This window comes from Mauremys mutica, chromosome 20 (genome assembly GCF_020497125.1).
Source record: "Mauremys mutica isolate MM-2020 ecotype Southern chromosome 20, ASM2049712v1, whole genome shotgun sequence".
Taxonomy (NCBI): domain Eukaryota; kingdom Metazoa; phylum Chordata; order Testudines; family Geoemydidae; genus Mauremys; species Mauremys mutica.
In genome coordinates this window covers 19483138-19499954 of record NC_059091.1, presented here as the reverse complement: position 1 = coordinate 19499954, position 16817 = coordinate 19483138, and the positions used below count along the sequence as shown (strand labels likewise).

General features: G+C 55.4%; 1 protein-coding gene across 5 annotated transcripts; it reads right to left on the bottom strand.

Moving 5' to 3' along the window:
• Window positions 1–7876: 7876 nt before the first annotated feature.
• Window positions 7877–16513, bottom strand: C20H19orf67 (chromosome 20 C19orf67 homolog). Of its 5 annotated transcripts, XM_044994551.1 has the most exons (8): window positions 13901–13950; window positions 13268–13385; window positions 12890–13194; window positions 11325–11469; window positions 10329–10429; window positions 9862–10056; window positions 9344–9466; window positions 7878–8763 (listed from the first exon to the last, which is right to left on the bottom strand). In XM_044994551.1, the coding sequence occupies exons 3-8, from the start codon at window positions 13171–13173 to the stop codon at window positions 8574–8576; spliced, it is 1038 nt and encodes a 345-aa protein (XP_044850486.1). In that variant the 5' UTR covers window positions 13174–13194; window positions 13268–13385; window positions 13901–13950; the 3' UTR covers window positions 7878–8573. The 5 variants fall into 5 exon arrangements, with proteins under 5 accessions (XP_044850487.1, XP_044850486.1, XP_044850485.1 ...); XM_044994552.1 differs by lacking the exons at window positions 13268–13385; window positions 13901–13950 and adding an exon at window positions 15246–15359 and having other exon boundaries at window positions 7877–8763; window positions 11325–11466; XM_044994550.1 differs by lacking the exons at window positions 13268–13385; window positions 13901–13950 and adding an exon at window positions 16377–16513.
• Between the last annotated feature and the right edge of the window lie 304 nt (window positions 16514–16817).

Sequence of the window (16817 nt, the reverse complement as noted above, 5' to 3'; positions counted from 1 at the left end):
CCTGCTGGCTGGTGTCTCGCCCGTTGTCGGCTCTGCTGTGTTGTCTCCACCCCTAGGACATGCGTCGCTCTCTGGACCAGTGTCCTCTTCAGGACACCGCCCTCCAGCAGTGCCCACTACTCCATTCTCCCCCCCTTCCAGCAGTATATCAGCAGTCCTAGTCCACACCTGCCTTCATGGCCGCCTGCCACCCCAAAGTCTAGCCCCTTACCTCAGGGACAAGGTGCAGTCCATGGGCCATGCTCCCTCGTGGCAAGGTGCAGTGCAGGGGGCGGGGAGGCCCACCCACTACTCTGGGCCCCAGCCCAGGGACCCTTGAGCAGCAGCTGTTTGCTGCCTTCCTCCACTCCCTGTCGCTGCCCACCTTCCCTGGGCCACTTCCCCGTATCCTAACACCCACTCAGCCCTTGTTTCAAGGCCTGCAGTCTGGCAGGGTCAGCCAGAGCTCCCACTGCCCTGCAACCCTGCCCAGCACTGCTTGGTCCAGGGTGGTGCTGCTGGTGCCGGTGCCACCAGGAGCCAGTCCTCACCCCTTGCGGGCCAGGGGAGACTCACCTCTCCTTTGCTAGGCAGCCTTTATATAAGGCCCAGCCTGGCCCTGATTGTCTCTCCACAGGCCTCTGCTGACTGACTGCCAGTCTGCACAGCCTCCCAGGCCTGTTCCAGCCCTTGTTCTCTTGGACTATAGGAGGTCATGAAATGTTACCCTTATTGTATGAGTAAAGGGCAGCAGAACTATACTTAGCCTGTCCTGATTGAGGGGGGTCACACTCAATGCTTAACTTTTGCCAGGGCTGAGCCCCGGCACCTCTGGGCTTGGCAGTTCAGAGCCCCGGCACCTCTGGGCCTGGCACTTCAGAGCCCCGGCACCTCTGGGCTTGCTGCATCAGTTACGAAAGTAAAAAACTTGCTTGAGTCTCGGCCCCTCTTTCATTACAAATTAAGCACTGGTCACCCTCAAGTGACCTGCACTAAGCGAGGGGTTTGGATGGCAGATCCCAGTGGTGGTGAGGGGAGGAGGAGCTACAGCTTGGTGGTGTGGGCTGTGCCTAAGTGTCAGGCCCTGTTTGACCTGCCCCTCTCCCCTCTATAAAGACAGAGCTTATTAGGCTCCACAGAGAGTCTTTTGTTAAGTGACCATGAGAGCTGAAATCACCAAGAGCCGGGTGGAACCTCAAGAGACTGACTTGCAGAGGTCACAGTGGCAGGTGAAAGCAGAAGGTGCCAGCTCAGGGCCATCAGTGATGGCATGAACAGTGGCACAATAAATAACAGCGCCAGAGTAAGCGGCCGGAGCGAGCAGCGAGCAGCTGGAGGAACAAGCAAGGTGCCTTCTCCCCTGCATCTCCCCAGGGTGGGAGGTGAACTCATGTGAAAGCACCTCTGAACTCTGGGTCTCCACTGACCAAGGTCAACAACTATGAGTGGGGTGCGGTGGATGGAGAAGGGAGGGGCACATTAAAGGAACATTTTTTTTTGGACTATGTTTTAGTGACTTTGCTCCAGAATGCTAGATTTGTGACTGTGAAACATATATAAATATACATTTCCTAGTAGGCCCCGGTTTTTAAAACGCCTTATTTGCCAAGGTCATTATCTCACAGTGTTGCTACGTCAAGAGGTCGTTACCTTGGGGAGTTTCTGTACTAAACATTTTTATTATATTATAATTAATTTTTACAGAAGAACATAAGAGCGGCCATATTGGGTCAGACCAATTGGCCATCTAGCCCAATACTCTGCCTTCCGACAGTGTCCAATGCCAGGTGCTTCAAAGGGAATTAACAGAAATGGGCAATTATTGAATGATCCATCCCCTGTCGTCCACTCCCAGCTTCTGGCAAACAGAGGCTGTCAGAGCATGATGTTGCATCCCTGCCCATCCTGGCTAATAGTCATTGATAGACCTACCCTCCAGAAACTTATCTAGTTCTTTTTTTAACCCTGTTATAGTTTTGGCCTTCACAACCTCCACTGGCAAAAAGTTCCACAGGTTGACTGTGTTGGATGAAGAAATACTTCCTTTGGTTTGTTTTAAACCTCATGTCTATTGATATCATTGGGTGACCCCTAGTTCTTGTGTTATGTGAAGAAGCTTATTTACTTTCTCCACACCAGTCAAGATTTTATAGACCTCTATCATATCCCCCACCTTAGTCCTCTCTCTTTTCCAAGCTGAAAAGTCCAAGTCTTTTTCATCTTTCCTCCCTGGGAAGCTGTTCCATACCCCTAATCATTTTAGGTGGCCTTCTCTGTACCTTTTCCAACTCCAATACATCTTTTTTCAGATGGGGCGACTAGTACTGCACACAGTATTCAAGATGTGGGCGTACCATGGACTTCTAAAGTAAAAGTGGAGGAGCTTTGTTTGCCAGACTGATCAGCAAAGCCAGTGCTGACAAACTATATGAAAAGCTTGCAAAACACTATGCTTCTGGACTGCATCAACGTGGAGAAAGCCTTATAAGCCAGTCACTGTCAAAGCTAATTTTAGAAGTACTTAATGAGGCTGACACTGGTTCCAACCAAGACCGGCAAATGCTCACTATCTTTTTGCAAGAAACAGCTGACTGGCTGGAAGCATGCAGTGCAACAGTGAAAGACTCAACAGTTGAAAAAGTGAAGAACTCTCTCACTGCATTCAGAAAATGTGCATACATGGCTGATGAATGCACCAATGCAAATGGACATCAAATATTAAGTCATTGCGTATGTTATCTTGATGTCCGTGGTAAGCCAGGAGATACATTTCTAGATGTTCCGGTTATAGAAGACACATCGGGTGCATCTCTGACAACTGACATCTTAGAAGAGTTAAATTCTTGTCAACTGAACCCCAAACAGATGGCTGCTTGTGCGTTTGATGGAGCTGTAAAATTCTCTGGAAGACATAGTAAAATACCAACTTTGCTCACAGAAAAGTGCAACTCTAATCTCTCCAATACACACTGCAGAGGCCATCTACTCCAACTAGCTCTTGTACAAGCTGCAGAATCTTCAAAAGGCATTTTAAAAGCTATAAATTGAATGTCTTCATTATACTCTTTTCCAGAAGAGTCCAAAAGGACTGAACGTCTTGGAAAATATAGAAGATACACTGGGACTGAAGTTCAAATTAGTCCAATCTGGGAAAACCCGCTGCCTTTCTCATGAGCGATCCTTGGCTGTTGTCTTAAAGTTACTGCAACCATTATTATTGGCTTTGGAAAGTATCTTCTGAGATGGGACGGATCTAAATAGTGAGGCTGGTGGATTACTTTTGTTACTAAATTCAGAGAAGACAATCACCATTCTCTCTTGTAAGTCTACTGTTGAAACCACTTGGGTCATTAAATAGTGTCATCCAGGCATCTGCTACAACCGTAGTAGATCTCTGTCCCTCAATGGAAGCTACACTTGGATCAATCAGAGAGCTATCCCTTGAAAACGTACTGGACGAAGCAAAGACATCCATTCAGAAGCTGACTAATCAGGGCACTTATATTAACTCCTTAAATCAGGGGTAGGCAACCTATGGCACGTGTGCCGAAGGCAGCACATGAGCTGATTTTCAGTGGCACTCACTCTGCCTGGGTCCTGGCCACCGATCCAAGAGGCTCTGCATTTTAATTTAATTTTAAATGAAGCTTCTTAAACATTTTAAAAACCTTATTTACTTTACATACAGCAATAGTTTCATTATATATTATAGACTTATAGAAAGAGACCTTCTAAGAACATTAAAAAGTATCACTGGTGCGTGAAACCTTAAATTAGAGTGAATGAATGAAGATTCGGCACAGCACTTCTGAAAGGTTGCCGACCCCTGCCTTAAATGAAGTGGACAAGAAGTGTTTGTTAAGCAAGCTTGAAAAGTAAAGTACAGAGATTGATTCTTGCATCTCTGCAACCGTAACTTCTGGATTCTACTCAACTCCTGTGTAGCTTTTACAGATGCCAGTCTTATAAAACCCTGACAGAATGAGGCACTACCAGCAGTGGGGCTGCCATGTGATCAGGACAGACTAGAGAATCTGAACACAGAGTGGAATATCATACGACAAATGAATGAAGTTTTGACTTCAACTTCTTCTTTATCATCACTAGTGGCTCGACCCGATCTTTGTGCTATGTTTCCTGGGACAAAAGAAGTAGGAATTCATCTCTTGCTACTCCCAGTCACAACAGCTACAGCTGAGCATTCTTTTTCCTCATTGAAAAGAATTTTGTGTTCTGAAAGAAGTGGCCTTCTGCCTGATCATGAGCATATCATGAAGGACTGGAAGTACCAGACCCATGAGAAGCCACTGAACATGAACGCCCTGCATTTGAGAAGTTCATTAACAGAGTTGTGCAAAATTACAACAAGAAACCAAGAAGGATGTAGATATCGTGCTTCATAGTAGGCGCATGTAGCCAACTTTAATTTGTGTGAGGATTTAAAAACAAGTTAAATCTAATAAAATCGTCATGAAACAATTTTCAGATTTTACTATGGTGCCATAAAGCCCACTTTCACCCTAAAAGTCTCACCCCTCACCGCTCCTAACCCTGGCTGGATTTTTGAACACCCCCCTCCCCAATTTCAATACCTGGGGAAAACACTGCTCGCTGGTCCTTCTATACCCCTCCTGTGTGCTGCTGGGAGCCTGGTACCAGGGATGGGAAATAAGGGGCAACGGGCCCAGCAAACATCCAGCAGCCCCCCCCCCCTGCAGAACTGGACGATGGAGGGGGAGGAAATCTCTGGTTTGCAGGGCAGAGCCTTGGCACCCCAGGAGGACGAGGGCTCCCCCGTACCCAGCCCCTCTCTGCTTATCCAGGCTGGAGAAGGGGCAGACGTGTCCCAGCATCTCCCTCACATGCCACCTTGCCCTCAGGGAAAGGGCCTAGGCGAGGGAGCTGCTCCGAACACAGTGAAGTCCAACCATGACCAAGACAGCCAGGATGCAAAGACCCTGCAGCCATCCCCGCTGCCCTCCTGCCTAACCCAGGCTAGAGCAGTCACCAGCCGGCACAGCACCGCTGCTAGAGCTCCAGGCGCACAGCATCCCGCCCAGCTGCCCCTGCGATTGCCAGGGAGGATGGTGATGCTGGGGGAGGTGGGTGAATCACCAGTTGTTTGATGCTCCAGCATCTCCCCCTGAAAAAGTCATTTCAGGCCAGGCCTGGCCCCTGAAGTCACAAGAATTCTTTGCATCCGTCTTCACTGCGGGGGGGTGGGGGGGGATCCCTATTTCAGAGCTATCCTTCCTGGGCCACAAACCTGAAGCACCGTCTCCCACGGATGCAGCAATGGAGGAGGTTTTGGAACAGATTGATCAGTCACTGGGACCAGCGGGCATTCACCCAAGAGAGCTGAAGAAACTCAAATATGAAATTGCAGAACTACTATCTGTGCTATACAACCTAGCGCTGAAATCAGCCTCTGGCCCAGATGGCTGGTGGCTAGGCAGAGGACACTGATTTTTTAAAAGGAGTCCAGAGACATTCCTGGCAATTACAGGCTGGTAAATCTAACCTGGTCAGTAAACCAGGCAAAACTGGCTGAAACAGAATTAGCAGACCCAGTATGTTGGGGAAGAATCAACACAGCTTTTGTAGAGGAAAATCATGCCTCACCACTCTATTAGAATTCTTTGAGGGAATCAACAAGCATGTGGACAAGGAGAATCCAGTAGATATAATATGCTTGGACTTTCAGAAAGCTTTTGACAAGGTCCCACACCAAAGCTCTTAAGCCAAGTAAGCTGTCATAGGATAAGAGGAAAGGTCCTCCCCATGGATTGGAAACTGGTTAAAAGATAGGAAAGGAAGGGGAGGACTAAATGCTCAGTTTTCACAATGGGGAGAGGTGAGCAGCGGGATCCCCCACAGATCTGTGCTGGGACCAGCACTGTTCAACGTAGTCATAAATGATCTGGAAAAAGGGGTGAACAGTGAGGTGGCAAAGTTGGCAGATGATACAAACTTATTCAAGTGAATTCAGCCCAAAACTGACTGCAAAGAGTTACAGGGGGAATGACACAAAACCGGGCGACTGGGCAACAAAATGGCAGCTGAAATCCAACATTGATAAGTACTGTAATACACACTGGGAAAAAACAATCCCAGCTGTGCCTATGCAGTGATGGGATCTGCATTAGCTGGTCCCACCCAAGAAAGATCATAGTCTCATCATGGAGAGTTCTCTGAAAACGTCCACTCACTGTGTAGCAGTGGTCAAAAAAGCAAACAGTGTTAGGAACAGAGTAGAAAATAAGACAAAATATCACAGAGATACTATGGTGTGCCAACACCTGGAATACAGTGTCCAGTTCTGGTTGCTCCGTCTCAGAAAGAATATGGTGGAACTGGAAGAGGTTCAGGGAAGGGCAACAAAGATGGTCAAGGGTATGGAATGGCTTCCATAGGAGGGGAAACTAAAAAGACTGGGGCAGTTCAGCTTGGAAATTAGACCACAGGGGGTGGGGGGGGGGAAGATATAAAATCATGAATAGTGTGGAGAAGTGTTATTTACCCCTTCACATGGTACAAAAAACAGGTGGTTACCCAAATAAACAGACAGGCAGCAAGCTTCATACAAACAAGAGGAAGCATTTTTTCCACACAATGCACAGTTAACCTGGGGAACTCATTGCCAGGGGACGCCATGAAGGCCAAAAGTATAACAGGGCTCAAAACAGGAGTCCATAAGTTCCTGGAGATTAGATCCATCAATGGCTGTTAGCCAAGATAGTCAAGGATGCAACCCCATGCTCATGGTGACCCTAAGACTGACTGCCGAAAGCTAGGAGGCGAAGACAGAGATGGATCACCCCACAATTGCCCTGTCCTGTCCACGCCCTGTGAAGCTCTAGTACTGGCCACTGCCAGAGACAGGACACTGGGCCAGATGGACCATTGGGCTGACCCAGGATGGCAGCTCTAATGTACCAATGTTTTTGGCCAAAAAAAAAAAAAAAAAAAGAGAGAGTCTGGTTTCGTGTCAAAGGTAATGCTTCCATTTTGATTTGTTTGGGTTTTTTTGGTTCAAAATTTCCTGCATTAAAAAGCCTCACAGAAACATTTCGATTTTTTCTGATTCCCCCCTGCCCCGACTGAAACAATTTGGCAAACTCAGCATCACCAAGTCTGCATTTTTGTGCTGGGAAAAAAAAAAAGATGAAAAACGTCACAGCTCTAGTTCTCATCCTCCTCAGCACGCCCTCACCATGCTGAAGGCCATGTGTACAGAGCAGCATCTTGCTGCAGTTGCCTTGGCGTGAAACTGGAGTAGCTGCACTGGATTCACTCTGGAGTAACCGGGATAAGGATCCAGCCAGGCCCTTTGGCTTAGGCCTTGTCTGCCCTGGCATGTGGCAACCCCAGCACCAGGCTGGGCTGGGCCTCTTAGCTCTGGAAGGGGGGGCCCTTTGTTGTCATTTGTGGGGCAGACAGGGTGAGCTCCCCCCCATAGCTAGGAACTGCTGGATGGGCCCATACAAGACATCCTGGCTCCACCATAATCAGAGGCCATCAGGGTGTTCCCAATGGTGGGGGCGCTGGGCCCACTCTCCCTCCTACCCCAGAATAATAGCATCATCCATCTCTTACCTAGCGCTTCCCAGCCATAGATCTCAAAGCACTGCACACACGAGCTCAGGCTCATTATTCCTGTGCTGTAGATGGAGAAACTAAGGCACAGGGAGGGGACAAGACTTGCCCAAGATCACTCAGCAGTTCAGTGGCAGAGGTGGGAATGGAGCTCAGGTCTCCAGAGTCCACTAGGCTGTGCCGCTTCAAGCCTTCTCCCCACACGCTGCCAGACCCAGCCAGTCCCCCGCCCCCCACCCCAAGCCAGTCAGCCCAGCAGCCTTCCCAGTGCCAAGAACCAAACTTTTATTGCAAAAGCACAAGGTTATAAATAAGAATTGCACTTGGGTTGGGGAGAGGGGGAACCCCTGCACAGGGCTCTGTGGAGATCAGGGGAGGGGGGCCTCCAGCTCAAATTTGGGTGGGGGAGGGGACCCCATGGTGCTCTGTGCACATTGGGTGGGGGTGGGGGAGGAGGATTCTCAGGGCCCAGCAAGTTTGAGGAACAGGAGGGGGAGGGAGACAAAACCCCGGCAGATGGGGCCTGGGGTGGGATTATGGGGCTGCCCCCAGATCAGGGGAGCCTGTGGAGACCCCCTGTTCTGCATTAACAGCAGGGATCCAGCCCCTGGTTGGGGCTTTTTCAGGGGAGGGTTTATGGACCCAGCAGCCCCAACCCTTGTCTCTTTTGCCCCCACTACCCCACTGGGGCTGAGCTGCCCCACCCCTCCCAGGGCATCAGCCCTTCTAGAGGCAGTGGGGTGAACTCTGCAGAGATGGGTCCCTAGCCTGCCCTTCAGCCCCAAGGGGGGAGTGGAGTCAGGGCTGAGCCGCCTCCCCTCGCTAAGGACCCTCCTGGGCCTAGAATCAGAGGAGTTTTAAAAGAGCCAGTGGTCAGTTAAAATACAATGGGCCTGTTTGGGTGTCGGGGCTGCCCTGACACCAGGGTGAGGGGCCCAGCAGGAGGCAAGTAGCCAGCACTTGCCCCCTGCGCCCCAGGAAGCCACACGGGGGCTGTGCTACTGTCCCTGCCCCCCCGGGCTGCCCCAGTGTAAGGGCTCCCTGCTGGCGCCAGGGCAGGGGAGGGGCGCGCAGGCCGGGGCGCTCAGGATCTGCACCAGCAGGTCGGTGGCCAGGGTGTGCGAGGGCTCCTCGAAACCGATGGTCAGCAGTGGCTGGAAGTCACCCGTGGGCTGTTTGCACAGCACCCTGCAAGGAGAGCGAGGGGCACGTTACAGCCTCTGCCCAGGCCCGGGGCGCCCAGGCCAGCCAGCACCCAGCCAACCCCTGCCCAGGCGCACCCTGCCCTGCCCAGAGCCAGCCAGGCCCCCACACCCTGCCAGGACCACACCCACCCACTGCCAGGGGCACCCAACCCAGTCAAAGCACCCAGCTTGTCCTTGCTTCGATCCACCCAGCCACTGCTCTCCCCGCCCCTCCCTGTCTCCTGAGCCCTCCGGCTGCCCCTCACCCACCTGGCTGTCAGACCCCAACCCCAGGGCCCCTGTGTCAGCCCTGGCAGGAGGGGGCGCTACTCTGTTCCCTGGTCCAGGGTCACTCAAGGCTCAGCCCACGGTGCCTGCAGCAGGATGGGTTTGGGTGCTGCCTCCGCAGGGAGGGTCTCGGGTGGAGACAGGGTCATGGGGACCTGGGGTCAACTGGGCCGGACCACATCACTGGGACTGACAGCAAACCCCCCACACCCCATGGCAGCTCCCCACCTCTCACTGCTGCAGTCAGGAACCCCCTCCCTGCCCCACAGCCCCTTGGCCCACACCCCGGCGCTCACCACTGCAGGACGTCGGAAGAGTGCTCTGCATCGGGGTCCAGGGGCACCCAGCGCCCGATGGACCAGAGCTTCTGCATCTTGACGGTGTTCTCCCTGCCCGTGTCCCGGAAGCAAAGGAAGTAGCTGCAACAAAATTTGGGGGTGAAGGTCGGTGGGGTGTCGGACTGGGGCAAAGCCCCCCCCCCGGAGACGATCTGGGGCAGCGGGGCTGGGGAGGAGCCTGCAGGGAGCAGGGATAAATTGGGGATTGGGGGAGATGCCTGGCAGAGGGAAGGGGCGCTAGTCAGGGGGGCCCACAGTGCCCAATGGGGGGGCCAGGTGAACCCCTCCATCTCCCCCATCTATACCTGAGCTCCCTGCTGCCCTCCCACCACAGACGCCCCTAGGTCCCTGCCAATGAGGCAGGAAGGGATGGGGGGTGGGGTTGCCCCCTAAGCCCGGGGCTCGGCTGAATCGCTGCAGCTCAACATCAAATCTCCCTCAGGCCCAGGCCCCACTCCCAGGGCCCAGCAGCTCACTACTCAGTGCGGTGCCCCCGGCGCCGCCCCCCGGCACCTGCCCCCTCCTCCAGAACGTCCAGGTTCCAGCGCATCTTCTTGTAGAGGTTGCGGGGCAGGTGGGCGGCTGTATAGGGCGCGGAGATGCAGAAGCGGAAGATGGAGAGCTGGCGCCACTCGCTCAGCCAGAAGCGGCCGCAGAAGAAGCATGAGACGCTGGGGGAGGGGGAGAAAAACGAAACAGATGGGGTAAAAGCCCCCTCTCCAGCGGGGGGAGCCGTGGAGGGGCCGGCTTCCTCTGCCACCTGCAGCATAGCGCCCCCTAGCGCTGCATAGGGGCATTGGGGCTGACTGAAAAGGAAGAGCTCCTCCTACTGAGCCCCCCCACCCCACTCCCTGCAGCACAGCGCCCCCTAAGGATGTACAGGGGTCTCTGCTGACTGCGAAGGGACAGCGCCCCCTGCTGAGCGCCCCCCACCCACACATACCCGAAGGGGTCGGTGTCCTCCAGGGAGACGAAGCTGAAGGAGGCGTACATCAGCACCAGCTGCTCCAGTCGCAACGCCAGCTGCTCTGAGATCTCCAGCAGCTGCAGGGGAGAAACACCGGGAGCCTCTGGGTGAGGGCCTGGCACTGAGCCGAGGGTAGGACCCTGGAAGGGGAGGGTGTCCCCTAGCACCAGGCAGGGCGGGACCCCGAGAGTCAGCATTCAGTCACAAGCAACAGCTTGGGTGTCGGGGCTGCCCTGATGCCGGGGTGAGGGGCAGGTGGAGTCACAAGGAAGCCTTCCCAGGATGGGCAGCCCAGTCCCCTTCCTGGTCTTACTCCCAGGAGGGCTGCCACCCCTTGTCAAGTCACTGAGCCCGCTGGCAGCTTCCTGGATCCTGCCAGCCACCGGCCTCCAGGCATCCCGGCCCAGCGTGTCTAGGGCAGGCTGGTAACCTGGCCCCTTCTACCCCCCAACAGAGCCTGGCTGGAGGACAGGTACTATTCGCTGGACCCAACAGTGATCCAGACGACACCCCAGCCAAGCCCTGCCCCGTCCCCCCCCGGCCACGCCCCACACTATGCCCAGCTACCTAGCCCCCCCTTGAACTCCTAGCCCCCCCCTGCACAATGCCCCCACCACCACCACTGCCCCACGCCCTCTGGCCCAGTATATCACCCTCAGCCTTCGGTTCTGCTCCTGGAGCCTGCACTCAAATGCATGACAACGTCACATCCAAGGTACGTGTCAGTTAGCTCTGAGCTGGGGGTCCTGACTCCCAGCACCCCTGCTCTAACCATTAGACTCCCCTCCCCTCCCAGAGCTGGGGGTAAAACCCAGGAGTTCTGACTCCCAGCCTCCTCCACCCCATCCGACACCTTTAACAGGAGTGTAGAGAAGGCAGGTGACCTTTTGTCCCTGATGTGGGGCAGATGCACCCCACTCCCCCCCAAACTTCTATGCAGGCGTCTGTGATCCCACCCCCTGGCTCACTCACCCTCTTGCTCACGGACGCCTGCATGGCGCCCAGGCCAGAGTTGTAGCTGCGGGCGGTGGACTCCAGGTATTCGAAGTAGGGCTGGCACATCTGCAGGAAGGTGGGCACGGCCTTGGCAAACTGCTCCTTCTGCATCCTGTCCCTGCTGGAAAGGCAGCGGGCACCCGGTCACGAGGGGCCAGAGGAGGCTCGTTGGCACCGACGGCAAGTGGAGACCCCCCACCCTGAATCACAGGGCCCCAGCGCCAGGCTGGGGCATGTGGGTCAGCAGTGACTGCAGGACAAGAGCGCCCCCTACTGCTCCCTGGCTCCTCACTGGCCCACTCCAGGCCCTGGGGAGCTGCGAGTTCTGCGTCTCCAGGGGGTACCGCACCAACACCACTCCCCATTCTGCCCTGGGGCTCAGAGTGCCCACGAGCCCCCTGGCAGAGAGCTGGGCACCCACAGCTCCTGTTTGATACAGACCGGTCTCTTCCAGCGGGCAAAGGTGGCTCCTGGAACCTCCGCTCCCGGCTGGGTCAGATCAGAGGTGACTGGTGAATTCCCCTTTTCCCCTGGAGGGCAGACCACTTGCGGGGCATGGCCTCCCCACCACGTGGGGTACTGCCCAGATGAGCCCCTGGCCCCTCAGCAGGACAGCTGGAATTCCGGCATGGCACTGCCCAGAGCAGAAGCTGTGCATGGTAGACTGGCTGAGAGATGCTGTGAAGGGGGTGCCCGCTTGGTCGGGCATTAATCCTGCCCAGCACTGTCTGATCCAGTGCGGGCTCCAGCCCATCCTGGGTCCATCCTCCCCTGCGTTCCCAGCCTCCTCGCCAACGTCAGCCGCTCTGCCCAGCTCAGTGCTACCTGGACCCCTCCCTTCAGCACACAGAGCTGCCCGGGATGGGGTGGAGCTGAACTGACCCACCGCCCCCACCCTGCTGCCAAGCTGCCCCTACATCTGCCCCCCCCACATCAGCCCCCTCTCTCCCCACTGCCCCCCTACACTGCCCCTCTGTGCCAGGTTTCCCCTTAACACTGCCCCCCACCCCTACCTCCCCTGCCAGCCCCATCTCTCCCCACGGCCCAATCTGTGCCAGGCTTCCCCCTCACCTCACTCCCCCCACCTCTGCCCTCATGCCAGCCCTGTCTCTCCCCACTGCCCCCAACCACTGCTGCCTCTGTGCCAGGTTTCCCCTTAACCCTGCCTCCCACCGCTGCCCCCCATGCCAGCTCCCTCACTCCCCACTGCCCCCTCTGTGCCAGGCTTCCCCCTCCCCCTACTGCCCCCACCTTTACCCCTCATGCCAGTTCCTTCTCTCCCCTCTGCGCCAGGCTTCCCCCTCCCATCACCTCTACCCCCCATGCCAGCCCCTTCTCTCCCCACTGCCCCACCACTACTGCCCCCTTAATACCAATCCCCTTACCCCACTGTCCCCCCGTTCACTGTTGGCCCACTTCTTTGCCATACACCCTCCCCTCCCCATTGCCCCCATGCTAGGTGCCCTCCCCTCTGCCAGTCACCCCCCCCACATCCCCTCATGCCAGCCCCCTCCAATGCCAGGCGCCCCCACCCCCCACACCTGTAGAGCAGGTATGTCTGGAAATCCTCTGCTTTCTTCAGCAGGTACTTGAGCTTCTCCGTGACAGGGGTGAGCAGCTCTTCCAGCGTGAGGTTCTCGTGGGTCGGGGACGCGGCCTGCGGTGCCGGGCAGCTCAGCCAGCGAGCTTCAGCCGCGGGCGAAGAGAAGAGGCCGCGCTCAGGGCTGCAGGGAGCCAGGCTCGCCGCGTTGCCTGGGCTAAAGCACTGGGCCTTGGCAGAGCCCTCTGGGCAGAAGGTGCCACTGTACCCCTGCTTGCCTGCCATCCCGGGGTCCCAGCTCGGCGTCTGCAAGAGAGGGAGCCGCTGAGGCTGGGGCAGGGGGCCGTGGGTTTTGCCCCCACCGGGGAGCAGCCATTACCTGAAGGGACCGGCCAGGAGAGCGGGTTACTTGGCCTCCCAGCCTGATGCCGCCAGTCCCCCGTGCGTCTCCCAAGGGCAGTGGAGAGCGCGCCAACTAGGGGGGGTGAAGGCCTTGTCTACACGGGGAAGATAATCTGAATTAGCTAACAGGGCGAATTCAAACCAGATTAGCCCCCCGTCCAGACACTCCCATTCCAGATAGAGGTGCCCTCAAGCCGGATTCGCCCTGGCTGTGGAGAATACCTGAGAGGGATCAGGCCCTGCCCTAGGTGGGGAAGGGGGGACAGGCCCTCACCTGCCCCCTGCTTTGGCAGTCTCAGGATCACCCAGAGGTGCTGCCAACCCTCCTGCCCCCCGGCCCATCCCCACACCCCATCGCAGCTGCAAGGGGCCTTGGTACAAGCCCCCAGCTGGGGGCAGGTGTGCCCAGGAGCCCCAAGGCCAGGGCCCTGTAGCGGGGGACCCCTGTTAGGGCCCATCTAGGCCACCTCCTGCAGGGGGCCAGGGTGGCGCTGTGCCCGATTGTGGGAGCAGCCCCAGCTCCGGGCTAGGTGCCCCAGTGACAAGGAGCTGGGCAGGGGGAGGGGGCATCTGGCCCCCCAGGTAAGTGGCTGCTTGAGAAAGTGTTAACCTCACTGCCTCAGTTTCCCCGTCGGTGTAACGGGCGTGGGGGGGTTCACGGGGGTCAGACCGCAGGGAGGGTGGGCGGGGCTATGACCTTGGGGGCGGGGCGCAGGGCAGCTTTGGAGCGGGACAAAGCGATAGGGGCGGGGCCATGTGACGGTTGGTTCCCCTCCCCTTCACCTGCTCCGCCTCCTGCGCCTCGCGCGCGGGCCCCTTCCAACTGCCGCTCCCGTCAGGGGCGGGGCCAAAGGAGGGGGCGTGGCCCGCGCGTCCCAAAGGAGAGGGCGGGGCCTTGGCAGGCAGAGAAGAGCAAATCAAGGGCGGGGGGTGTCTGCAGCAGGGACCCCCTTGCTAAGGGGCCCAGCCCTTACAGCCGCCCCCCACTCCTCCCCCTCTGCAGAAGCTGCACTGAGGGGCCTGGATTGTCATCCCCTGTCCAGGGACCATGTGTGGGGGCAGGGAGCAGCTCCCCCGGGGGAGGGGGGGGGCCACAAAGTGGGACATCCCCAAGGCTGCCCACCCTGACCCTCCTTGTGAGTGCTCAGGGTGTCCCTGACCCTGACACCCCCTGCAGGGGCCGTGGGCAGGAGACAGAACTGCCACTTCACAGAAAAAAAAACATTTGTTTTCCTTCCACATGGGACCAAAAATGTGGAAAGGAGCCAGAAGAATCACACTCTTTCCTAAAGCACAATTAGAATCTGTTCTAGCTGTTGCTCTGGGTTGAGGAGCACCTGTCATTATGGTAAAAATCACAACTGGCCATGCTGAATTTTTTTTGTGTGGGGCGGGGGGTTACTAAAAATATTTCTACCAGACTAATTTACAAACAAGGAATCTGAGTGGTTCCTTCTGGCCCTTCAACATTTCAGCTGCCTCAACCCAGTCCTGCCAAAGCATCAGTTTCATCCAAGGAACATTTTTCTGGCCAGAGGAGCCAGCTCTGCCCCATAAAGCCCCAGATGCTGGAGTCCTGGGATTTGTTTCTGCAGCAAAGCCTTTTACCCCCATACATGAAGGGGCGTTTCATAGAATTGACACCAGAAGGGATTATTTAATCATCTACGCTGGCCCCCTGTATAGTACAGCCCATTAAATCCCACCCCCCCCCAATACCCCACACTGAGGCCAAAGACTTAGGTGACTCTAAACTGATACAGACCCAGGGCTGAGGGGCACCCCAGCCCTACAGCAGGCCAGTGGGACCAGGGCACACATAAACCCACCCCAGCAGTAGCAGGATTTCAGCCCCATTCTTCAGCAAGGGGTTCATGCTCCAGAACAAGGCAGGAGAAATCAAAGCAAACTGATTCTTTCCCTTGCCCCAGAATCCAGCTTCTGTAGGCCCCTACCTGCTCTCTGCAGGTCTGCTGTGTCTCTCTGACCACCTGACTTGGTGGCCTCTTATCTCAGGCTCTGTGCTGCCCCACTCTCAAACCCATCACCTGTGGGGGGCAGCTAATTAACTACAGGTGGGGGTGGGCTAAACCCACCTTCTTTAAAGGGCCAGACCAGCCTGAGCAAGACACAGCTGGTCTCCTGCTCTAGCTCCATCCGTTTAGATGTGGGTGGGAGTTTTGCTGTTGATTTCCTTGGGAGTTGGATCAGACCTGTTGCAAAAGCAGGGCAAAGACCCCGTGTGGACACAATTATTCCACTAATAGAACAGCTCTAGTAGCGCTGCCTGGAGCTATGTTTTTGCCCAAGGTTTCCATTTTCAGCTGCTTAGAACTTTGCTAAAGTTTCATTGTTTGGGACAAAACATCCCCCACCAGGTATCTGCTTCAGGTGAACTTGGGGAGTCTAAAACCACACAAGTGGGGGGAAAGGCCATTTAGCCCATGTGGAAATTTTTTCCCAACCATTTGGTTCAGCAGCTCTAGCGCCCCCCATGTGGTGACACAGGGACCTTTGATGGATGGGGGCGGGCAGAGGTCCTGGGGTCAGGGAGATGCCGCTACTTGGGCCAGGGACTGTCTTCCTGGCCTGTATTTGTACAGCACCTGGCACAATGTGCTCCTGGCCCATGATTAGGACACCTAGGCACTACTGTAATACACCTAATAACGTACAGCATCGAGCACCAGGTCTTGGTCTGACTAGGGTGCCTAGGCATTACCATAATACACCTACTAACTAACTAATACAATGTGATCCCAACAGGCTCTGAACTGAGACCAGAATAAACTGAGCCGTGGGTTAGAACAAGCCAGAATTGTTTTCCTGGGGACAAATTTAAAATATGTTTTTAAAGTTTGGGGCAAAATTTTGTTGTAGGGTTTTCCCAAGTTTTCATCAAAAAGCCAATATGTGTTAAACAAAGTCATTTGAATGGAAAATATATTTGGCACCCCACACCCCGTTTATTGTTTAAAATAATCTCATGACATTTTAGGCCCATCTTGCAATTTGAGGGGGAGGGGGAGGGGGGTGACTCGGGATTTTAAAATGCCTGGGCTTAGCAATGCTGGATGTCCCCTTACTCATTGGTGTGTGGCTCAGGGATAAGCCAGTAGGAGGTGCTATAGGCTGCCGGCTCATCTCTTCTCTGGCTTCTCCATTGATTTCTGCAGAATTCCAGATTCCAGCCGTTATGGACTCATCACAATGATGACTGAGCCATGCTCCATCTTAGTTGGTGTTAACTCTGGTCCCTAACAACGACAGCCAAAATGGCCAGAGTGTTAACCATTGATAATTTTAGCCCAAACATCTGGCTCATACCAGGCTTGGGGACTGAGGGCAGGGCTGGTAGGTTACACCTGTCCCCTAACCTTTGTTGTGTCGATTTAGATTGCAAGTGCCTTGGGAGAGGGCTGTCTCAGCGGGTGTCCGTGTCCCTACGAAGCCATCCCAATGTCTGCTGTTCTGTGTTTGCACCCCCAGCAGGGGTCTGATCTTGATTGTCCCTTCCCCCGGCACCA

What these genes read in the sequence shown, in the direction of transcription:
- C20H19orf67 (XM_044994550.1), bottom strand. Translation starts at nt 13,173, where the DNA reads ATGGCAGGCAAGCAGGGGTACAGTGGCACCTTCTGCCCAGAGGGCTCT. An exon ending in AGGCGTCCGTGAGCAAGAGG is followed by an intron (nt 10,430 to 11,324) that starts GTGAGTGAGCCA and finishes TCTCCCCTGCAG; the next exon opens with CTGCTGGAGATCTCAGAGCA. An exon ending in TCTTCCGACGTCCTGCAGTG is followed by an intron (nt 8,764 to 9,343) that starts GTGAGCGCCGGG and finishes CTCTCCTTGCAG; the next exon opens with GGTGCTGTGCAAACAGCCCA.